The sequence below is a fragment of the Polypterus senegalus genome, chromosome 11, assembly GCF_016835505.1.
Source record: "Polypterus senegalus isolate Bchr_013 chromosome 11, ASM1683550v1, whole genome shotgun sequence".
NCBI lineage: Eukaryota > Metazoa > Chordata > Cladistia > Polypteriformes > Polypteridae > Polypterus > Polypterus senegalus.
The window spans coordinates 116706704-116733024 of record NC_053164.1 but is presented as its reverse complement, the minus strand read 5'-3'; the positions used below and the strand labels follow the sequence as shown (position 1 = coordinate 116733024).

The 26321-nt window shown below is 38.5% G+C and overlaps 1 protein-coding gene across 1 annotated transcript in view; it reads left to right on the top strand.

Annotated features, from left to right (window-relative positions):
* Positions 1 to 26321, top strand: part of si:dkey-220o5.5 (actin filament-associated protein 1-like 2) — a 162834-nt gene that overhangs the window by 58721 nt on the left and 77792 nt on the right. The window contains exons 3-4 of the mRNA XM_039769561.1: positions 5602 to 5685; positions 12019 to 12089. Coding sequence (XP_039625495.1) covers positions 5602 to 5685; positions 12019 to 12089 — 155 coding nt within the window. The remainder of the gene's footprint in view (positions 1 to 5601; positions 5686 to 12018; positions 12090 to 26321) is intronic.

Genomic DNA, 26321 nt, shown 5'->3' with positions numbered 1-26321 from the left:
GGACTCTCTTAATTCAGTACTGAATCAAATTTAGGCAGGCCTTAGCCACATAAACAGTGACATCTAGGATTCTAGAGATGTGGGGCAGTAACATCTACAACCCTACCCTTTCATTACATGGTATGTAACATCACATTACCGACTCAAACTAACAAAATTCAGGGTTGTTGGAGTCTTTCCACGGAGGAACTAGTCCGTGACAAGATGCAAGTCCATCACTGGGTCTATTCGATTACACTTCCAGAATGTGCTAATTCAGATTTCCAGTTAAAATAACCCATGTATCTGTGATTTCCCATGCCCACAAAGAGAGGGCACCAACCGATTTTGGAGCAACTTGAAGTTCAGGATCTGAGATGGACTACAGCAAGTTAGGAGACAACATGTTTCCGTACAAAAGTGCATGTTTATTAAAGACAAAAAAACAAAAGTGTCACTATGCAGTTATAAAAAAAATTCCAAAAAAATAAATCCTTTAAAATAACAGTGTCATGGAGAATACTCAATAAATAATTAAACACATTTAAAATCACAGTCAGCCATGGTTTCCTTTGCCAGCGAACCTCTTGTCTCCTCTGCCCTTCTCAAAGCTAAATCTGCAGATGCTGGACGCCACTGATCTCAGTCTCCTTAACTCTCTCCCTGCCACCTCTGCCAATGTCCACAGTGAGACCCCTTGAGCCTTGATCTCCCTCTGGAGTGACACTTCTTTCTCGCTCTAAGACAGTTTTCTCCCAACTAGTCCACTCTCACTCTCAGGTTTTTCCACTGGCTTTGGGAATATGCCTTCCTTTATCTTCCTCTTGCACTTTTCTTTCCTTTCATATCCGCCTTCACCCTTGACTCAGATTTCTGTACACTTAGTGTAGGTGTTACACTAAGTGGCGCTTATGTGTAATGAGGGATGGCTTTAACTAATTAGCCCATTCTCCCATTAAACGCACTGTAGCCACATATCTATCATTCACTTATACTCATTTTATTTTTTAAAATCTGCTTAAAGCTAAACTTTTAAAAGTGAGTAACACTATTTGAGCTTTACCAAATTAACATTCTGACACACAACCAAGTTTATAATCAAAATCTGAGGCAGATTCATACCCATTAATATGATTTAATTCTTAAATATTCTTTAATGCTTGAAACAGCTGTAATAATAACTAAAACATGGTATGGACTGGAGTCAAGGGGCTGCCAAAAACAACTTAAAACTGAATTTGAGAGGACAAAAGAGCTTGCCATTGACTTTGGAAAGAACACTGATCAGGTAGAAGCTCTGATTGACACTGGCAAGCAAGTAGAAAGTGTCAGTGGTTTAATTACTCAGAAACTGTGCTGAATAGCACATTAAATGCCATAAGCATCACCAGTCAAGTAACAAATTAAGGCTGTAGTAAGAACTTGGTCATCTAGTAAATTAGACAAGTAAATAGCCAAACCGTCCTGAATAATTTGTGCTTATCACTACACTTCACTTGCAGACAAGGCTGCTGCTACTAGAGCAGTGTATCTATAGAATATGTGTGCCATTTGACTGGTATGCACTGCCATATTCCCCAAAGTCCTACAAAATTACTACAGATTTCTCATCAGTGGACTGTGACCTTCTCTTTCCTGCTCTGCAATGAGTGTCTATCACTGAACGAGAATAATTTAAGGAAAGTAATCCGTCCTGAATCTGTTCACTTTGAACATTGATATTTGGAACTTCAAAGAGTGTTTCAAACCTTTGCATGAAGGAAAGCTGCCAAGACTGCAGAGGCACTCACATGCTTTCTGAGCAGCTGCTTTCCAATTCTGCCATCTGGAAGGAGGTAGAAACTCCAAACTTCAGAAGAAACGGAAGCGGATGCATCATTACCATCATTGTGATTATAATTCACAATTAGGTGACTATCACACAGGAGCACTATCCACTGCTTATGGTTTATAAAGCCTTAAATAATCTCGCCCCATCTTATATACCGGAATGTTTGACACCTTATATTCCAAATCGTAACCTTAGATCCTCAAATGAGTGTCTCCTTAGAATTCCAAGAACAAAACTTAAAAGAAGTGGTGAGGCGGCCTTCTGCTGCTATGCACCTACAATCTGGAATAGCCTGCCAATAGGAATTCACCAGGCTGATACAGTAGAGCACTTTAAAACACTGCTGAAAACACATTACTTTAACTTGACTTTCTCCTAACTTCGCTTTAACTTAATACTGATACTCTGTATGTTCAATTCATCATAATAACTATTCATGGTGGTTCTAAAATCCGTATTGACCCCTACTCTCTCTTCTGTTTCTTTTCTTTGTGGTGGCCTGCGCCACCTCCACCTACTCAAAGCTTCATGATGCTTCAACAATGATAGATGGATTAAAAGGCAGAAGTCTATGTGACCATCATCTTCATCAAGTTCTTCCGTGAGAACCCTAAATCCAAAGAGGACTGTTTCATTTATGTTAGGTAGAATGCCCAGAGGGGACGGGGCAGTCTAATGGTCTGGAATCCCTACAGATTTTATTTTTTCTCCAGCCATCTGGAGTTTTTTTCTGTCCACCCTGGCCATTGGACCTTACTCTTATTCTATGTTAATTAATGTTGACTTATTTTCTTTTCTTACTGTGTCTTTTATTTTTCTATTCTTCATTATGTAAAGCACTTTGAGCTGCTTTTTGTATGAAAATGTGCTATATAAATAAATGTTGTTGTTGTTGTTGCTTTGAGTATACTGCCTTTACTTAGCCAGTTGGCAAAGCTGTACAAATGGTATGCTTTAGCATGTCTTCAGTCATTTTATAACTTACATGTCATTTTACTGTACAGTGGTGTGAAAAACTATTTGCCCCCTTCCTGATTTCTTATTCTTTTGCATGTTTGTCACACAAAATGTTTCTGATCATCAAACACATTTAACCATTAGTCAAATATAACACAAGTAAACACAAAATATAGTTTTTAAATGAAGGTTTTTATTATTTAGGGAGAAAAAAAATCCAAACCTACATGGCCCTGTGTGAAAAAGTAATTGCCCCCTTGTTAAAAATAACCTAACTGTGGTGTATCACACCTGAGTTCAATTTCTGTAGCCACCCCCAGGCCTGATTACTGCCACACCTGTTTCAATCAAGAAATCACTTAAATAGGAGCTGCCTGACACAGAGAAGTAGACCAAAAGCACCTCAAAAGCTAGACATCATGCCAAGATCCAAAGAAATTCAGGAACAAATGAGAACAGAAGTAATTGAGATCTATCAGTCTGGTAAAGGTTATAAAGCCATTTCTAAAGCTTTGGGACTCCAGCGAACCACAGTGAGAGCCATTATCCACAAATGGCAAAAACATGGAACAGTGGTGAACCTTCCCAGGAGTGGCCGGCCGACCAAAATTACCCCAAGAGCGCAGAGATGACTCATCCGAAAGGTCACAAAAGACCCCGGGACAACGTCTAAAGAACTGCAGGCCTCACTTGCCTCAATTAAGGTCAGTGTTCACGACTCCACCACAAGAAAGAGACTGGGCAAAAACGGCCTGCATGGCAGATTTCCAAGACGCAAACCACTGTTAAGCAAAAAGAACATTAGGGCTCGTCTCAATTTTTCTAAGAAACATCTCAATGATTGCCAAGACTTTTGGGAAAATACCTTGTAGACTGATGAGGCAAAAGTTGAACTTTTTGGAAGGCAAATGTCCGTTACATCTGGCGTAAAAGGAACACAGCATTTCAGAAAAAGAACATCATACCAACAGTAAAATATGGTGGTGGTAGTGTGATGGTCTGGGGTTGTTTTGCTGCTTCAGGACCTGGAAGGCTTGCTGTGATAGATGGAACCATGAATTCTACTGTCTACCAAAAAATCCTGAAGGAGAATGTCCGGCCATCTGTTCATCAACTCAAGCTGATGCAATCTTGGGTGCTGCAACAGGACAAAACACACAAGCAAATCCACCTCTGAATTGCTGAAGAAAAACAAAATGAAGACTTTGGAGTGGCCTAGTCAAAGTCCTGACTTGAATCCAATTGAGATGCTATGGCATGACCTTAAAAAGGCGGTTCATGCTAGAAAACCCTCAAATAAAGCTGAATTACAACAATTCTGCAAAGATGAGTGGGGCAAAATTCCTCCAGAGTGCTGTAAAAGACTCACTGCAAGTTATCGCAAATGCTTGATTGCAGTTATTGCTGCTAAGGGTGGCCCAACCAGTTATTAGGTTCAGGGGGCAATTACTTTTTCACACAGGGCCATGTAGGTTTGGATTTTTTTTTCTCCCTAAATAATAAAAACCATTATTTAAAAACTGCATTTTGTGTTTACTTGTGTTATATTTGACTAATGGTTAAATGTGTTTGATGATCAGAAACATTTTGTGTGACAAACATGCAAAAGAATAAGAAATCAGGAAGGGGGCAAATAGTTTTTCACACCACTTAACCCAGTCAGAGAATTTACACTCTGCTCTGGCTAGTGTTGTGGACATGAATAGAAGGAAAGTCTGTTTTATTTATAAGAATTATTCTTTTTTTTTCTTTGAGGAATGATTCAATATCTATCTATCTATCTATCTATCTATCTATCTATCTATCTATCTATCTATCTATCTATCTATCTATCTATCTATCTACAGCATGCTAAAAATGTTCAAGTGTCCTTAACTAGTGAGTATAGTGACTAAGAGATTAGACCTTTAACCAGAAGGATGTAATTAGTCCTCACCCTGATCAAATTGTTTAAAGCCAGTGTCACATTGCACAAGTTCTTGACAGAGAGCATGTCAGACTTAACGACTACACTTGTTCGGTCTCATCACCTTGAGGATATAAGATTACATGACTAGGAGCCAGAGTGGATGACAAACAACACTAGTAATTGATGACTTTATAACACAATGTTAAATTTCCAAAGCATCTTAAGCTTTCTGCATACTGATGACCAATTAACATACTGACTGACGGTGCTGGTTCCTGTTCAAAGGCTGTTCATGAATGTTAAATTCACCTGCAATCATGGCCCTTTTATTTTCCATTTTCAGTTCTACTTTAAACAAACACAAGATACGAGACATCAGATAACTTTGTGGCCACATAGTACACTTTGTACTACTCATTTGTTGTCAGCTCGCCCCCACACATAAACCCACCCCTATGACTTAAAAAAATCAAACTGATTTAGTTTTGTCAATGCGAGTTTCAGACTAGTCTAACTGAGGTGGTTTGGATATTTAGCTACTGTATATGGCTGAATAGGTTTATGTGAATTAAGTCTGCCAATAAAAATCACTGGGAAGGTTGTGGAGTGTGATGGGGAGGCTTAACTATCCATGCTGAAATTGTGAAAATAAAACAATTATAATTTGACCTTGTAAGTTTCCTTGGGAAAATTTAGAATATTAATAAAATGAAAAACATGTGCTCTATGATGTACTGTTTTGTCACCCAGAGTTACATCCTGCTTTTTACCTGAATTACAAGAATTTAGAAATCTGAACTGTTTTTTATATACACCTAGGTGTTAATTTGGCATATCATATAGTTGTGCTGCCTGGAAGGCTTAATTTACATGAAGACAGTAAATTCTTAATGCCACTCTGATCTTCTTCTTTTCTGTATCCTAGCGGAAGATGCAGAATACATGATAATGAATTGCCCTGCTGGTGCTGATCAAAGTAAATTTGCAGAAACCCAGGCCACGTTGATGGGTAAGTGTATTTAGTGTCTGTCCACCTATCTTTGTTAGGTGGTTGTCTTTCATTTTTATATACATCACTCATTTGAACTTGTCTCATTTTATTCTGGTAAGAGACAAACACATCTATCTATCTATCTATCTATCTATCTATCTATCTATCTATCTATCTATCTGTCTGTCTGTCTGTCTGTCTGTCTGTCTGTCTATCTATCTATCTACAGTATCTGTCTGTGTTTGTTCCTCTGTCTCCCTTTCACAGTCATGATGTCTGTTTGGCTCTAAACAGAATCACAGAGGGGTATGTTAATATCTTTTTTTTTTACATGAAAATTATACAGTATATGTTACTGGTTTTTCAAATTGCATTATAATTAATATAATATTAAAGCAATTTGATATACAATATAATATTGATCAAATATTATGCATCTAAAACTCAACACAGTCAAAATACAATCAATCCAGAAATATGACGTATTGGATAAAATCATCAGCTAAAGCCTGATTCCTCTCCAGTTAGAGAACTATATGGAAAAAACACCCATTATAAAATTGCTCCTCATATAAACAATTATACCAGAAGTAAAAGAGAACAGGGATACCGTCCCTTCAGACTTATTTAAAAATGTATTAATAACTTTTTGTCAAATTCTGAAAAAGCTTTGCACTATCCTATGCTTTCCCTTATAAACTGCTCAAAAAAATTAAAGGAACACTTTGAAAACACATCAGATCTCAATGGGAAAAAGAAATCCTCCTGGATATCTATACTGATATAGACTGGGTAATGTGTTAGGAACGAAAGGATGCCACATCGTTTGATGGAAATGAAAATGATCAACCTACAGAGCCCTGAATCCAAAGACGCCCCAAAAATCAGAGTGAAAAAATTATGTGGCAGGCTAGTCCATTTTGCCAAAATTGAATTGCAGCAACTCAAAATTGTACCCAGCACATTGTATGGCCCCTGTGTTCTTGTATACATGCCTGACAACATCGGTGCATGCTTCTAATGAGATGACTGATGGTGTTGTGGGGGATCTCCTCCCAGATCTGGACCAGGGCATCACTGAGCTCCTGGACATTCTGATGTGCAACCTGTTGGCATTGGATGGACCAAAACATAATGTCCCAGAGGTGGTCTATTGGATTTAGGTCAGGAAAGTGTGGTGGCCAGTCAATGGTATCAATTCCTTCATCCTCCAGGAACTGCCTGCATACTCTCACCACATGAGGCCAGGAATTGTCATGCACCAGGAGCCACTGTACCAGCATAGGGTCTGACAATGGGTCCAAGGATTTCATCCTGATACCTAATGGCAGCCAAGGTGCCTTTGTCAAGCCTGTAGCGGTCTGTGTGAACCTCCATGGATATGCCTCCCCAGACAATCATTAACCCACCACCAAACTGCTCATGCTGAATGATGTTACAGGCAGCATAATGTTCTCCATGGCTTCTCCAGACCCTTTCACTTCTGTCACGTGCTCAGGGTGAACCTGCTCTCATCTGTAAAAAGCACAGGGCACCAGTGGTGCATCTGCCAATTCTGGTATTCTATGGTGAATGCCAATCGAGCTGCATGCTGCTGGGCAGTGAGCTCAGGGCCCATTAGAGGACATGGGGCCCTTGGGTCACCCTCATGAAGTCTTTCTGGTTGTTTGGTCAGAGACATTCATACCAGTGGCCTGCTGGAGGTCATTTTGTAGGGCTCTGGCAGTGCTCATCCTGTTCCTCCATGCCCAAAGGAGCAGATACTGGTCCTGCTGATGGGTTATAGACCTTCTATGGCCCTCTCCAGCTCTCCTAGAGTAACTGCTTGTCTCCTAGAATCTCCTCCATGCCCTTGAGACTGTGCAGGGAGACACAGCAAACCTTCTGGCAATGACACGTATTGATGTGCCATCCTGGAGAAGTTGGACTACCTGTGCAACCTCTGTAGGGTCCAGGTATCGCCTCATGCTACCAGTAGTGACACTGACTGTAGCCAAATGCAAAACTAGTGAAGAAACAGTCAGAAAAGATGAGGAGGGAAAAATGTCAGTGGCCTCCACCTGTTAAACCATTCCTGTTTTGGGGGTCATCTCATTGTTGCCCCTCTAGTGCATCTGTTGCTAATTTCATTAACACCACAGCAGCTGAAACTGATTAACAACCCCCTCTGCTACTTAACTGACCAGATTAATATCCCATAAGTTTCATTGACTTTATGCTATACTCTGATTAAAAAGTGTTCCTTTAATTCTTTTGAGCAGTATAGACAGTAAAACAGGATTCTTCTATCTAAGCAAGGTAAATGCAAGCAATTTTTCATTGTATAATCTAAACTATTGGAGTGCTACTCTGAATAATACCATGAGATGTTTAGAAATCAATGCAAATCTGAAAATCAACTGATAGAATCTTCCCCCTAAAGTGGTTTCAAGTTATTAGTGTCCCAAAACATATGACTTAGCAAGGCCAGTCATATATGACATAGTTCATAGTTAGGGTTCAAGTCCTGGTATATTTCAGATAATTAATCAAGAATGATGTGTATGACACACAATTTTAAGAGAAATTCGTGCATGTTTTGCATATATAAAGGAAGAGTATATATTATAAAAAATTGGGAGTGTGCTCCCCTCAACCTTCCTGTATACTGATGTCCTGATTTAGAGGAATAACCCTTCAGAAACACTTCCAGTTACGCAATATTTCTCAAATATCACATGTCTTTGTTTCTCATCATAACTAATTGACAATATCGATACCGAATCATTTATCTCTATTTATAATCAAACTTTATATTAAAATGATATTTTCGCACTTAGGGAGGTCAAAAACGGTGGTGGAATTTTTTTGTGATTACATATGCATTACCTTGATTACGTGCAAAGTAAAAAGAGTTATAGTCACCTAAAACATTTGAAAAGTGTTAGTATTATGTAATATTTGTTGCAATAAAGTGTTATAGGTAAAAGTGCATTAACTACATTTAGTTATGATAGTGATGGCAGAAATAAAAAAAATATATAAAATTAAATGTATTGCCAGGAACATGACAATGATGTAGCAGCTTATTGTTCCCATTACATCTTTATATTTACATGGCATGTTCAATGTTTACACAGTATTGTTAAACTGGTGATGTATAAATTAATATAAATAATAGTTATTGAAAGAATATGCCTTATACTAAATACAGTTTTTACTATCATGTACACATTTATATTTCCATGTGTGGTGAATGGTCGGCCGTTCATCCCGGCCAATACCCCCAAGCCGCCAGGTGGAGCCCTCCCTGCAGTATGGAGGTGCCCAGAAGACCAGCAGGGCATCCTGGATATTGGAATTTTTATACACAGCCCTGCTGGATACCATGGGGGCCACTAGGAGACGCTGCAGGGAGGAACGATGGTTATTTGTCGTACGCCCCGGAAGTACATCTGAGTCACATGGACAAAGGGAATGACGTGCTTCCGGGGTGAAGAAAAGGACTTTTTATCTGACCTGGAAGTGATAGGAGATCACATGGACTGGGGATTGGAACACTTCCGGGTCAGGGAATATAAAAGGATTGTGGAAGCTCCAAGACGGCAAGCTGAGTTGGGTGGAAGTTGGCAACGCGTCTGGGAGTGGTGGAGAGTTTATTGAGTATTGTGTTGTGTTTATTGATGAGTATAGTGGAGAGGAGGATGCTTTGTGCACTGTTGTATATAAATAAAGTCGACATTTGGACTTTTACTTGGTGTCTGGCGTATTGGACAAGGGTTCAAGGGAGCGACAGCGACCCATATCTGTCACACATGATACAAAAAATTCAGATGGTTGTTTAAATACCATACTACTTCTGGTTGATTAATTTTTTCCAAATTTTGTATTTGTTTGCTCTTTATCATTATAAATATCTATGCAAAATTTGAATCATCTATCTGTAATTATAACCATAGTTAACATTAAAATTCGCAAAAGTATTCCATTAAAATACCACTTCTGGTTGCCGGAACTGGGCCAATAGTTGATAGGATTCCTTATTTTTGATATAATGCAGGTGTATAAAATCTCATTGACCTTGGTCAAAGCATTTTTGAGTTATTGTGTTTACACACAAACACACAGACAATTTCAAAAGTGGTATTTTCGGACTCAAGAAAGTCTAAAACATCAATATTCATCAAAATCTTGATGTTGAATTTTTCCATGATTCCTATAATTTCTCTGTACATGGCATTTTCAGACTCAGGAAGGTCTAAAACGTCAAGATTCATCAAAATCTCGAGGTCGAATTATTTCATGATTCTTATACTTTCTCTATACTATGTACACGAGAAAGTAAAAATGTGATTCCATTACCTGCCTGTTAATGTTAAAAGATAGGTGTCGTATCTAAGATCGTCAAAATGTGTCAATATTCTTCACAGTACTAGCTAAATTATATCACAGTGTTGGAGATTAGAGAGGTTAGATTGTTTTCCCTTAACAAAGGCTTTGACCTCTGAATATAAAAAAGTATATGTTGAAAGAGCTTAAAATTTTAGATATTGGATCAAATTGTACGTACAAACACATTGTCAGTACAGAGATCACTGAAGGTCCAGATGTGCCCAGGAATTTCATGAGTTAAATGCAGTATAAGTAAAGAACAGTCAAGAATTTAAAATTATCCTGTAAAGGAGCTGCAGAGAACAGCATATCTGCATTAAAGTGCTTCTTACATTGGTTCCACATTACTAGTAAATAGACAGTAGATGACAGGAGCACAAAGCAAGGCATACAGAGAGGATTTCCTTTAAAAGGCTAACCAGCCAGGTGTAGTTCCATTACCATTTAGCACCTATCAGTTTTGTATGAGGGATGTTCGAAAAGTTTCCACACTTTTATATTTTCATTGGAAATGGTGAAGGTCGGAGGAGTAGTAATTGGGCATTGAAAAGTTGGCATGAAGCTGTGAAAATTGCATCACAAACAAAGGTGACTATGTAGAAAAGTGATGTAATTTGTTTTTGAAATTTTTAATAAAAAGAGTTTAAAAAAAGAGTGGAAACTTTTTGAACATCCCTCGTATAAATAAAGATGAATGTCAGATAATGCTGCGCCGCCTTCTGCTTCGATCTTTGTAGTGTCATTCTTCCAGTTTTTGTCCTTTTTGCCTTCCAGGTGAACACAATTATGATAAGTTGTGCATTTGAATAATGGGATTTGTTAATATATATTAAAATGTTCTGATATGGAATGACTTTTGGAAATATATTCATTTTAACAACAGTTAAAGAGAGCTGAAGACTTGACCACCTATTAACTTGTTGTTTGTTCCATAACTTACAAAAATTAACTTTGAAGAGATCTTTCAATTTCCTTGTGACTATAGCTCCTAAATATCAGAATAGTTTTAATGCAATCAGCAGAAAGTGCTCTACTGGATTGTAATATTAAACGAATGAGTTCAATTATCCTTATTTGAATTGTTTTTGAACCCAGAAAATCCTAATATATTCATCATGCAGATTTTGCGTGATATATAAGGATGAGTTTTGATGGGTAATGAACTGTTATCAGTACAATTGGATATTTTTGTATTCTTTCCCATATATTTTCCTTAATTTCTGATTGTTGACAAAGATGGCTAGCCAGTGATTCAATGGCAGTTTTTGAAAACATTGGAGATAGTGGACAACCCTGTCTGGTCCCACGGCCTCATATGAGGTAATCAGAGTTAATAGATTTTGTTCAATTTGAATATCTTAACTTTGACATTTACCACTCACAAGGTTGTGCACCATACGTTCAATGCTCACTTTTGTTGGTGTGTTTTTTACAATGTTAGACCAACCTGACAATTCGGCCAGAACAGAGAAATGTGCTTTTTTCAACTGTGTCATAAATGGTCTTTTGCAAATAGAAGCACAGTATTGACGTTTTCCTGAAGTATTCACATTTTAGAATTATTGAAGAGAACTTTCCCAGAATTTAAAGTATATACATTTTTGAACACTATAATGAAGTTTGCTAACTATTTTATCATAATTTGTCAGTTACACTGTCACTCTCTCTCTTTTTCTTTTCTTTCTGCTACAATCCTGTGACTACTCTTGGAGAAAATATTTATTTATGTATTTATTTCCCTGTATAGACCATTTGTTAAACCACTTTTAGGAGAATAGCTGGTATACACTGGAGGTGTTTGCTAGTATAAGACAACAATGGAAAGCCATATATTTAAACTGCCTTCTGAAAAGGACTCATTTCTGAAAACATTTCCATTGTCCAAGTTTGCTGTAACAAAATCAGACGTTACAGATCTTTTGATTGCTGCCCCAAGTCTCAACCAAGAGTCCTCTTATCTTGCCTTTGTTTCACCCACAGGGAGCCTACAGCTACCTGAGCGGCAGACTATTAAAGACCCTTCCTCTTCCTCAGAGTGGACTTCACAGCTGGTAAGTTTTGATACTTCCAGAATATGAAAATAATATGGACTAAAGAAACACAAATTAGACAAACACTAAATGATGAAAGCATGCACTTTGAAAACAAAATATATTCATTAAACAGCATGATTGACAAAGGATAGATAAATATTAACATGCATCAGTGCTCAACTGGAAAAAGAAAATTCAATCCATGGGACCCTGCTCTGATCGTAGGTTTTCATCCCACCAGATTTCTCTCTTTAATTGAATTTCTTCCTAAAGTACGAAAGCAAGCTGCTATTTCCCAGCTTCTCTGTCAATCCATAAAATTACAGTCTGGTTGTACTAGGGTAATATTTTTACTGAATTAAGTGAGCATGTATGCGTGTTAGTTGACAATAGAGTAATTATTTTTATCTTGCTTTTTAATAAGTTGTACTATCAAATATTCTAATCATTTAAGCCAGTATTTAGTAATAAGCACACAAGTGGGTAATACTGAGGTAGCAGCTGCCCTTTAGCTTTCAGTTTTGTTTGCACTGATGTTTGCTCTGCTTTTTCTTCATTATTCAGACACAGTTATAAGAGCAAAGACCACAGAAAAAGTCAATTAAAATGAAAATTGAACAGAATTAAAGCTATACCAAAAACGAACCTATTTCTTAATTAATAGGTGCAATTCTCACGCTGCTGAACTTTTGTGAAAACAAAATTAGAGAAGGAAAAAAGCTCAGTGAAATCAGTTAAAGGTAAAAACAACTCCCTGATAGAGAAACTGGTCGGGCCAAAAACCTACAGCCAGAAGTGGGCCTGGCACTGAAACTGAACACTGCTGGTATACGCTGTATACAATCTACTTGTGCAGAGAATTTCATTACAGTGCCATTTTTGTTGAATATGAGTTCAAAGCCCTAGAGAGTTCCGAAGTAGATTGTCCCAAAATTGCTCACTTTAGTGGGAAATCATTAAACCCAGCTAGTAGCAAGGGCAAATAAGTATCTTTGTATATAATAAATATTTATTTGTTCTGCCTGAATATGTACTAGTTCTTCTGCCTGGTGTGTTTGATGGTTGCCTTGTTTGAAAAAAAATTATCGGCCACATGACCCTATAGTTAGGATATACAGTTGTGCTTGAAAGTTTGTGAACCCTTTAGAATTTTCTATATTTCTGCATAAATATGACCTAAAACATCATCAGATTTTCACTCAAGTACTGAAAGTAGATAAAGAGAAACCAGTTAAACAAATGAGACAAAAATATTATACTTGGTCATTTATTTATTGAGGAAAATGATAGAATCTATACTAATAAAAGGCAAAGCCCTCACTCACTCACTCACTCACTCACTCATCACTAATTCTCCAAATTCCCGTGTAGGTAGAAGGCTGAAATTTGGCAGGCTCATTCCTTACAGCTTACTTACAAAAGTTGGGCAGGTTTCATTTAGAAATTCTACGCCTAATGGTCATAACTGGAAGGTATTTTTCTCCATTAACTGTAATGGAGTTGAGCTGGAATGACGTGGGGGGGCGGAGTTTCGTGTGACATCATCACGCCTCCCGTAATCACGTGAACTGACTGTCAACGCAGTGCGTAGAAAAAGTGCTTAAGAAAACATGCATTATATAATTGAGAAGGCAGCGAAACAATAAGAAGCGAGCGAGTGACACATAATACCATATTCATGAGTGCTGCTACCTCGCAAAGAAAGCAAGGTGTAAACCTAAACTTTAAATTAAGTTCATAGACAGGCTACGCTGGCGTTTCACATGCCCACAGGTAATGCGGGATACAAGTTTAATGAGAGGACGCGGATATAAGCGAGAGTTTTGATCACTTTGTAACTAAGTTAAAATTGTAGGTGAAGGGTGTCTTATGCAAATTCCGAGACTGTGTTTGTGGGGATTGACAGTTAAGGCGGGTGGGGAGTCACGTCATCATCTCCCTCCCACCTCATTTTGCTCTGAGCTGAGCTCTGTAGCTAACGCCGTCTTCCGAAGCAACTTCGTCAGACTGCCACCAAATACTCACAGAAAAATCCACAAGTTAATACACACGCTCTCTCTAGAGTTTCTCCACACTGAATCCTCCAGGCACTACTTACAAAAGGTTACATTGACAATCGTGTTACGTTATTTTTAAAATCTTTCCTTTTCTTAGCACAAGCACAGCTGAGAAGCTTTGATGCATGTGCTCCATAACGCGTTAAAAATAATGCATTTAATCACACTTTGCATTACAAGCAAAGGGGAGCTTTTGTCAATGCATGATTTCCTGGTACACCGATTACACTGATCAGCGCATCCCGATTCATTTTACCCTCGCACCACCTTAGTTTGAGAAGAAGTATGAAAAAATATGAGGTTAACACAGAAAAACAGATCACCAATTCAAGCTTTATGAATAATCGATTCGCCATCAATAATTGTTTTGGTAAAGCCATCCTCCTTCCATTTTATAATTTTTCCGCCATTAGCCATGATTAAATGAGCGGTAAATAAAGTAAGAGCAAAGCGAGGTGACTTATTTAGGCAGGCATATATATGACAGCAACACTCATGACAATGTCAATCATGTTACGTTATTATTAAAATGTTTCCTTTTCTTTTTCATTACTTCTTTAACACACTACTTCTCCGCTGAGCGGGTATTTTGCTATATATATAATATATGAATTACCTCCAAAGAGCGCTGAGACTTTTGATATCATGAGCGTGTGTACAAAGGGGTCTCCTGCCCAGCAAAAGTCGAGCAGCCAGCTGCGTGCTGCTTAAGTCAAAGTGAGCACTTTTCATTTTTTCATCCTCCCCTGCGCTATAGCCCAGACAAGTGCAAACACGGACCCCTTTTCTACACCACGGCAAAATAATATTAAGGCGATTCACACTTTCTTTTGCGATATCGATTATGAGGTCCTAAACTCGGATTATGAATTCACGCACACGAGTGCAGGACTGACAGTGCCATCACAGCCGATTAATGGCAGGGGCGTCTCACCAGTCTACACAAGACCGACGCGACTGTCCCCAAAAGGCGATCATAACGTCAGCGAACACATCTCTCTGTACTATATAAAAGAAAAAGGCAACTTTCCTTTCTTTACACCTTTTTTCCTTTTATGCCAAACCAAAGCCTTTCTCTCTTAACACTGCAGAGGACACAAAACTAATTTTCTTTAAATGCCGGTAAGGCACATTACCAGAGGCACAAATTTGAGCGTTCACATAGAAAATGTAATTTCTATACCACAGCCGTCGTGTAGCGCCTTTCAAAAGGGATCTACTACCGAGAGATGATCCATATACATTTTAGCTGCTGTTAGTTACTTACCTGTTGTGTTACACAGTCTTTAAAATGTAGTTTACCCGAAACCACTCCAGTAGTGCTCAATGTACCTGTACTTCTTGAAACGTTATTGTTTTACTGTTTAATAACTTATACACTATATTTTATTATTTTTCCCTTGCACTCAGTGACCAAAGCTATACACACACATATAGACACATACAAACATACACACAAGTATATGTATGTGTATATATATGTATGTATGTGTATATATATATATATATATACACACACACCCTATCTACATTATATATATATATATATATATATATATATATATATATATATATATATATACACACACACACATACATACATACATATATATAATTTGTGTGTGTGTATGTATGTATGTGTGTGTATATATGATGTAGATAGGTATGTATATAGATATGTAGATATGAAGATATGTATGTGTATACTGTATATATATATATATATATATATATATATATATATATATATATATGTATGTATGTATGTGTGTGTGTGTGTGTGTGTGTGTGTGTGTGTGTGTGTGTGTGTGTGTGTGTGTGTGTGTGTATATATATATATATGACAGCAGCAATCCAAGCTGTGAGAAAACAGTAAAAGATGTCATGGTACATTTTCTGATGCAGCTAGACGAAAATAACTTTGTGACGCTGCCACCAAATACACAAAACAATTACTTTGACAATCATGTTACATTATATTTAAAATGTTTCCTTTTCTTTTTCATAACTTCTTTAACACATGACATCGCTGCGAAGCGCGGGTATTTTGCTATATATATATATCACAGCGACACTCATAACAGTGACAAAACAATTACATTAACAATCATGTTACGTTATTTTTAAAATTTTTCCTTTTCTTTTTCGTACCTTCTTTAACACACTACTTCTCCGCTGCGAAGCGCGGGTATTCTGCTAGTATTACATATTTGTGAGTGGCAAGCGTATGTGAACCTTTGCTTTCAGTATCTGGTGTGACCCCACTTTGCAGCAATAACTGCAACTAAACATTTCAGGTAACTTTTGATCACTCCTGCACACTGGCTTGGATTTTAGCCCATTCCTCCATACAGAACAGCTTCAGCTCTGGGATGTTGGTGGGTTTCCTCATATTAGCTACTCGCTTCAGGTCCTTCCACATCATTTCGATTGGATTAAGGTCAGGACTTTGACTTGGCCATTCCAAAACATTAACTTTATTCTTCTTTAACCATTCTTTGATAAAACGACTTGTGTGCTTAGGGTCGTTGTCTTCCTGCATGACCCACCTTCTCTTGAGATTCAGTTCATGGACAGATGTGCTGACATTTTCCTTTAGAATTCTCTGATATAGTTCAGAATTCATTGTTCCATCAATGAAGGCAAGCCGTCCTGGCCCAGATGCAGCAAAACAGGCCCAAACCATGATACTACCACCACCATGTTTCACAGATGAGATAAGGTTCTTATGCTGGAATGCAGTGTTTTCCTTTCTCCAAACATAATGCTTTTCATTTAAACCAAAAAGTCCTATTTTGGTCTCATCCGTCCACAAAACATTCTTCCAATAGCCTTCTGGTTTGTCCACGTGATCTTTAGCAAACTGCAGACGAGCAGCAATGTTTTTTTGGGGGAGAAGCTGCCTTTTCCTTGCAACCCTGCCATGTACACCATTGTTGTTCTGTGTTCTCCTGATGGTGGACTCATGAATATGAACATTAGCCAATGTGAGAGAGGCCTTCAGTTGCTTAGACGTTACCCTGGGGTCCTTTGTGACCTCACCGACTATTACACGCCTTGCTCTTGGAGTGATCTTTGTTGGTCGACCACTCCTAGGGAGTGTAACAATGGTCTTGAATTTCCTCCATTTGTACACAATCTGTCTGACTGTGGATTGGTGGAGTCCAAACTCTTTAGAGATGGTTTTGTAACCTTTTCCAGCCTGATGAGCATCAACAACTCTTTTTCTGAGGTCCTCAGAAATATCCTTTGTTCGTGCCATGATACACTTCCACAAACGTGTGTTGTGAAGAGCAGACTTTGATAGATCCCTGTTCTATAAATAACACAAGGTGCCCACTCACACCTGATTGTCATCCCATTGATTGAAAACACCTGACTCTAATTTCACCTTCAAACTAACTGCTAATCCTAGAGGTTCACATACTTTTGCCACTCACAAATATGTAATATTTGATCATTTTCCTCAATAAATAAATGACCAAGTTAATACTTTTGTCTCATTTGTTTAACTGGTTTCTCTTTATCTACTTTTAGGACTTGAGTGAAAATCTGATGATGTTTTAGATCATATTTATGCAGAAATATAGAAAATTCTAAAGGGTTCACAAACTTTCAAGCCCAACTGTAGCAGGTTGGATAATGGATGGATGATCAGCCACAACAAGTGAATAACATTGATTATCCTGTTACAATGGCATCTCTCAAGTGGTGGGATATGCTAGGCAGTAAGAGAACAGTCAGTTCTTGAAGGTGAAGTTTTGGAAGCAGAAAAAATCAGCAAGTATAAGGATCTGAGTGCTTTTGACAAGGGTCAAATTATGATTGGTAGAAGACTGCATCTCCAAAATGGCAGGCATGTTGGGGAATTCCCAGAATGCAGTGGTTAGTACCTACCAAAAGTGGTCTAAGGAGGAACTAAGATAAAGTGGCAACAGGGTCATAGACACCCAAAGATCATTGATGTACTGTACATTGGGAGTGAAAGCTAGCCTGTCTGGTCTGTTCCCAAACCACAGGTACTGTAGCACAAATAGCTGAAAAACTTAATGTTGGCAATGAGAAAAAAGTATCAGAACACACAATGCTTTACAATTTGATGCATATCCGGCTGCATAGTTGCAGACCGGTCATAGAACCCATGCTGACCCCTATCCAGAACAGGACCATGGAGCAATGGAAAAAGATCGCCTTATCTGCTGAAAAACATTTTTGTTTAGATTATATGGATGCCAGATGAGTGTGCACTGTTTACATGGGGAAGAGATGGCAGCAGGATGTAGTTTTGGGAAAAAGGCAAGCCAGCGTGGCAGTTTGATGCTTTAGTCAATGTTCTACTGGTTGACCTTGGGTGCTAGCATTCGTGTAGATGTTACTTTAACACTTAGCACCTACCTAAGGATTGTTGCAGACCACGTGTACTCCATCATTTCAACAGTATTACCTGATGGCAGTGGCCTCGTTCAGCAGGATACTACACCCTACCTGACTGCAAAAAATGTTCAGGAATGGTTTTTAGAAACATGACAATGAGTTTAAGGTGCTGACTGAAAACTGCTAAATTTGCAAATCTGATTGAGTATCTGTGGGATGTGCTGGAAAACAATTCTGATGCAAAGATACCCCTTGCAACTTATAGTACTTAAAGGATCTGCGGCTAATGATTTGGTGCCAGATACCACAAGACACCTTCAGAGACCTTGTGGAGATAATGCATTGACTACTCAGAACTGTTTTAATGACACAAAGAGGACCTACACAAGGTGGGAGGTTTTCATGCTGTTACAGATTGGTGTACATTTTTCATGTCTTTACAGAAGGCGCTCTGTGTTACTATATGACCAAGTACAGGCTGCAGATGAACTTATAAATGTTGTGATAGTATTGAACCATTCACAATTTTTTTAGACTGTTTTCAGGATATACAGTAAAGGTAGAAATTGCTACTGCTTGAATTTCCAGCCCATGCTACTAGACATTTAGCTGCTCTCAATTGGTTTAATGTAATGCCATCATTGTTTGAATTGGTACCAAAAGCACTTCTAATACACAACTTTGATTTTTGTGTGTTTATAGTTTTGACAGGTAATTAACTCCTTAAAATGTATTTTTTAAACGCTCAGTTATTTGTATACTACTGAGATGTGTGGCTACATTGAACAGACATACTCGGTAATGTGAAGCATTTCACAGAAGTAAAATCCCAAATGTTTGTCTTAAACATCTGGTGAGTTTAAATGCTCAGTGCAGGCTGATTGATTCATTGTCCTCTGTGGCTTAAGAGAGGGTCTGCAAGCTGTACACTGTTTGTTCCCGAGTTAATTTTATGTACGGTACTTTTAATATATAAAATTGGATGTGGCTGAACACAAGGTATGAAACTATTCTTCATTTTTCTAGGATTTTTTTTTTTTCGTAAAACATTTGAGTGGCCCATGTAAAGAGGGAATGTGCATGTCTAACAACTTTGTTAAACTCTTATATTTCATTTGGTTCATTTGTTTGTTTTCTGTCGGGTTTCAAGAAGCTCAGTGGACGATGTAAGTAGAAGTAGAAGAAATGTACTTTTGTAATTTAACTGCTACTTTATATAGTTATTGTGAACTATCCAAACACATTTTGCTATTCCCAATGGCCTCTCATGCACATTTTCAAGATATGCACGCTGATAGCTGCAACAGGATGACATCTGGAAAGCAAAGGAAGAGGTAGATGATAAAGATACACAGTTGACTATGGTGTCTTTAATTCTGGTTCTCTTCTCCTGTCCTGGCCCACTTTTGAGCTGTGTCAGTCCATTCTACATTTTAGATGCCACATAGGTTCAGCACGTTAATACAGGGTCACATGAATTAATGGTGATTTTCCTAGCTCGTATTCTACTGCAGCACACTTTTCCATCCATGCTTACTGTCTGCTACAAAATGTACACACATACTGTATTCTGCTTTCCCTCCAGTGTCATCAACAGATAACCAGCTATATGTCACTGCGGTGGCGAGTGCTGCCGTCTGCAGCAACCCCTGCACATTACTATCTGTGCTGCTGTTTCTGTTCATGGTAATCACCTGCTACAGACAGTTTGAATTTCCACAAGTTTGCACCATAATCGCTTTCTCTATCCTTTACCAGTGGCCTTATTTTGTTTAATCCAGTTTAGGGTTATGATGGGACTTAAGCCACTTCCAGAAGTATTTAGCTCAAGGCAGGAATCAACTCTGAATGAGGTGCCAGTCCATCATACAGCCTATTCTCTCGTTCCCAAATGGGACAGCTTTGAGAATGTCATGTTATGTTATGCCAGATACGTAAAACCAGAAGCCAAAAGTAGCGTCATCATACAACAGTCTGTGTTCTCCTTGCTTTCTAAACTAATATGGCGAGCAGAATTAGCCTTGCCAGCTTGCCAGTAGAGCCATTTGACATCATAACACTTATATGATCACCAACTTATACTAACATAGAATGGCAGAACCCCACCAAAGATTGGCTAGAGAAAGATGAGTGGTCCTTATTGGATTATTAGCAGAATTTGAGGTTGGTACAGGCTGCTGATCAAAAGCAGAAATTAATTATCATTTCAAGGAATAAGTGAGTAATGCATAATTTTATTTGTGAAAAGCTTCTTTCTTCATATATGGGAATGAACGGAGACAACAGGATTTGTCAGTGAAGGGGAAACAACTAATCAAACAGTGAAATGGAACGTTAGGATAATTTCATCAAGTGAATGGGATTTGTCCAGTGATCTTTAGGTCATATCCACCATTGGTTGAGGGTCATCTTGTCTGAAAATAGTGGCCATCTCTATATCTGAAATTTCTTTATGTGAACCTCTTAACACATTAATATGTGTTATTAATCCACATATCCATTTTCAAAATCTGCATGCAAGGAAGGACTGTAGACAGGATGGCAGTCCATTGTGGGGCTTAAACTTGTCAGATAAATGAACATTTAAAGGAATACTCCACCCAAACATTGTACTTTTTTTATATGTTACTTATCCCATGCAGTTTGTAGTGAAAATTTTTCAATATCATCTTTTCAAGAAGAACAGAAATAAAAAATGTATGATATAATACAAACCAATAGTAACCAATGCTGCACAGTAGCAAACAATGTGAAAAACGTCCATGGAAAAAAGAAGCACATGGGATTGAGTTTTTGAATTGAAGATGAGACTTTTAAACCAATTAATGATGAGGAGGGACAGAATTTCAATTCAAAAAGGCAATCACATTGGGTTTCAGTTTATGGCAGTGTTTGTCAACCTTTAAGTATTTGCGACCTGAGTTTTCATAATAGTTTTAATCGCACCCCCCTAACATTTTTTTTAAATGTAGATGCATATTTTATTATACCTACTTAACTTTTATCGACATTTAACCAAACTCTGTATTTATTGTTCTAGTATCAGAATGTAGTTTAAGTTAATTTGTTTTGGTTTCAACAGATGTTTTTTTTTTCTTTTTTCACATCTTCACGCACCCCTTTTTGTTACTTGCCCCTAGGGGCCACTACAGGCTGAGAACCACTGGTTTATGGTTTATGATGTGCACTGATTTTTCTGGAAGTATCTAATGATAATATTTTAGTAAAAAATCCATGTGTTTTGCACGTTTTGAACATGCGACTAGTTAACTAACTCATGGATTATGCAATGTAACTAATGTGAGATTTAAATTTCTTTTTTCTATGGATGTTTTTTCACATCATTTGCCTTTGTACTTCACTGGTCACCACTGGTTTGTAGTAATTACATTATAAACATTTTTATCTACATTCTACTTGAAAACATTAGATTAAAATTTATTACGAGTCATCACTGCCAACTACAAAGGGGAAGCTATTCCTTTAACTAACAAATAAATAAGGACATTTTCTGAAATGTACCAGAAGGAGAAGTAGCATGAACAAAAACAAAAAACAGCAGATGGACTTAAAAAGATGTAACAAACTTTAACAGTTTTTATAGCCCGATGAGAATTAGGCTTGTCCCAAAAATAATTAGTAAGAGTTACAAAGGACCAGGGAGTAAAGAGGTGTTATAGGAGCAAACCAAAAGCATTGTTAGAAAATAAAGCAAAGGTCTATAGCTAGAAAGAACAGACATAATAGCAAACAAAACCAATTCAAAGAGAAAAATAGTCCTAACTGCATCTAGTAAGTCTTTTTAGGTAGATAGATAGATAGATAGATAGATAGATAGATAGATAGATAGATAGATAGATAGATAGATAGATAGATAGATAGATAGATAGATAGATACTTTATTAATCCCCAAGGGGAAATTCACATACTCCAGCAGCAGCATACTGATAAAAACAATATTGATTAAAGAGTGATAAAAATGCAGTTCAAGTTAAAAAATGCAGGTTGGAGAGTGCAAGGCAGGTATAACAGACACTAACTTTGTATAATGTTAACGTTTACACCCCCGGGTGGAATTGAAGAGTCGCATAGTGTGGGGAAGGAACGATCTCCTCAGTCTGTCAGTGGAGCAGGACAGTGACAGCAGACTGTTGCTAAAGCTGCTCCTCTGTCTGGTGATGATACTGTTCAGTGGATGCATTGGATTCTTCATGATTGACAGGAGCCTGCTAAGCTAAGTGCCCGTTGCTCTGCCACAGATGCCAAACTGTCCAGCTCCGTGCCTACAATAGAGCCTGCCTTCCTCCCCAGTTTGTCCAGGCGTGAGGTGTCCCTCTTCTTATGCTGCCTCCCCAGCACACCACTGCGTAGAAGAGGGCGCTCGCCACAACTGTCTGATGGAACATCAGCATCTTATTGCAGATGATGAAGGATGCCAGCCTTCTAAGGAAGTATAGTTGGCTCTGTCCTCTCTTGCACAGAGCATCAGTATTGGCAGACCAGTCCAATTTGTCATCCAGCTGCACTCCCAGGTATTTATAGGTCTGTACCCTCTTCACACAGTCACCTCTGATAATCACAGTGTTTGGGAGGGTCCTGGGCCTCCTAAAATCCACCACCAGCTCCTTGATTTTGCTGGTGTTCAGGTGTAGGTGGTTTGAGTTGCACCATTTAACAAAATCCTTGATTAGGTTCCTATACTCCTCCTCCTGCCCACTCCTGATGCAGCCCACGATAGCAGTGTCGTCAGCGAACTTTTGCACGTGACAGGACTCCGAGCTGTATTGGAAGTCTGATGTATATAGGCTGAACAGGACAGGAGAAAGCACAGTCCCCTGAGGCGCTCCTGTGCTGCTGACCACAATGTCAGACCTGCAGTTCCCGAGACGCACATATTGAGGTCTGTCTGTAAGACAGTCCAAGATCCATGCCACCAGGTGTGAGTCTACTCCCATCTCAGTCAGCTTTTCTCTAAGGAGCAGAGGTTGGATGGTGTTGAAGGCGCTAGAGAAGTCTAGAAACATAATTCTTACAGCACCACTGCCTCTGTCCAAGTGGGAGAAGGATCAGTGTAGCATATAGATGATGGCATCCTCCGCTCCCACCTTCTCCTGGTATGTGAACTGCAGAGGGTCGAGGGCGTGGCGGACCTGTGGCCTCAGGTGGTGAAGCAGCAGCTGCTCCATGGTCTTCATCAGATGTGACGTCAGAGCAACAGGCTGGAAGTCATTCAGCTCACTAGGATGTGATACCTTTGGGACAGGAGTGATACAAGTTGTTTTCCAAAGCCTCGGGACTCTCCCCTGTTCCAGGCTCAGGTTGAAGATGTGCTGTAGATGACTCACCAGCTCCAACGCACAGGCCTTCAGCAGTTGTGGCGATACTCCATCTGGACCTACTGCTTTGCTGGCATGAAGTCTCCTCAGCTCTCTGCTTACCTGGGCTGCTGTAATTGTGGGTGGGGGGAAATTCTCTCTTCTGCTGGTAACTAAACAAACTAATCTAAACAAATACTAATCATGGTCATTTTTGAGTGTTTTCACTGCAAATATAAAAGCTTACATGCCAAGTGCCACATGCCGCCATCTTAAATAATCTATATGTGATAACATCACCTAAACAGACCAGGAGATAAGAAATGCAAGACAAAATCATGTTGAAGTCAGGCAAGGTCAAAACCAGAGGATCGCAAAGTTAACCAAGAGAGGAAAGCACATGGTCAAAGCAAAGATCAAAGTAAAAAAAATAGCTCAGAGCTGAAATGAAACCCAGTGCTAGGCCTATGTGTAGTAAAGCTCACTTTCCCTAAAGTTTTTTTATTTTTTGAAAATCCAGCTGAGGGATAACTGAGACCACCGTTATATTTATACTGTCACTTCCTGGTGATATAATAAATCTGGTGATCTTTTTTATATGAAAGCAGCCCGTTACAGCAGACAGCTAACTCAATAATACAAGTGGAAATCACATAGGAAGTACAATAAAGAGCTTCGAAAAAAAGAATTAATAAAATTCAAAATTTAAGCCCCACCTAACAAGCAGAGAGACCCATCTAAAATGGCTCTTTGAAAAGGATAAAACAGAAAGTAAATTAAAAAGGTTTAGGATTATATTAACGAGTTCTAAAACATTTCCACATGTTCTTGTAAAAAAACAAAAAAAAAGATTTTTTCCAATTTCAGATAACATAGAATATCACTTTCCTCCTGAGTTATAGAGGGTGGATTGGGATATTTCCATTTGAGCAAATAAGTCTTTGTGTAAGTAGTGTGGTACAGGATGTTACCGGTGATTTGTCATAACACACTTTTATCCCAGCTGGCATTACATAAAATATTGCTGTTGTAGGAAAAGAAAAGAAATTGATATGGTTAATTCATTTTAAGTTTTGCCTTCACTAATGCCGGTAGATACTGTAAATAATTTGAAAGGGCTCCTGTTTTATATTCCTTACCTTTTTCTGTTTTGGCAGTTTCCTTCCATTAGAGTCATATCAAGGTAACTGAAGCACATCTGTTTTAAGAAACATCCATCCATTATCCAACCCGCTATATCCTAACTACAGGGTCACAGGGGTCTGCTGGAGCCAATCCCAGCCAACACAGGGTGCAAGGCAGGAAACAAACCCCAGGCAGGCCGCCAGCCCACCGCAGGTTTTAAGAAACAGAATAATACAATTTATTGATAAACACGAGGATTATAGAAACATTATAACTATATATATATATCGAAATAAAAGACAGGACACAAGACAGGCAAGGCAAACATATATCACAGAAAAGTCTGAGATAAGATATTTAAAGTTCTTATTTATCTTAAGAATTTTATGATGCCAAGTCTTTAAGGATGATCTTCAGTGCTGTGTAGGATTGTTGCTGTTGTTGATCAAGAAGAAGACTTTTTTTACATTGGACCACACTCTTTCTCTTTGGTATGTGATCATTTGTAATTTTGAGCTGACTTTCTTTGCTCGACTCTCTTAGCTCAATGTTAGGCTCTTTGTTGTGCTCTATGCAACTTCATAGGAAAATGCATCACTCTTTGTGGTGCAAACATGCAGGTGCTGAAGTTCCTTCTTGAAGCAGTAATTGCTTTTCAGTCTTCTCTTGATGGAGTTCAGACACTGGCACAGAGTTAGGCTTGGTGGATCTCATCTTTTGGTCCCCTAAAAAGAGAGTGGCTCATCAGATTTAGGATTCAGAGAGAGAGAGAAGAGATGACTGAGGTGTTTCCTTTGGTGACTGAATTCAGTTACAGAACCAGTGCCAGCTTATAGAAGTGTTATTTTGTCCATCACCTCCAGGCAGGTTCAGTTCTCAGTCACAAACCTATCATAAATGTCCATTTGGGCACCTTTTTGTCTAGAGGGGCATCTGCAAAAGTGTCAGCACTCATTTACACTTCTGTTATCAAATCAAAGTTTGGTACGAGCTGCAGTTTAGCTATTTATCCTGGAATAAAGGTTGATGTAAGGTGCAGCTGGTTTCTATACCCCTGTTAAATCTGCTATCTTGATAGGCCTTGTGTGCCAGTAAAAGCCTAGCAGAATGGGCAATGTCCATTTTGTCCTGCACTGTTAAATTGTTAGGAGTGATGTTGAATCCAAGGCTGTCAGAGAGAGAAACCATTGTATCAAAAAATATTTGTAAGTGTCAGACATTCCTTAAAAACATCAGACTTTCCATAATCATGGGTTTCTTTTTTAAAGGGGCTGAATAACATCACACTTTGATACACAGTTGCACGTCCATCGTGCTATATAGACACACCTAGGATGACCTAGGATGCCTGCTGTCAGATACTCAGAAGAGAAGGGAAG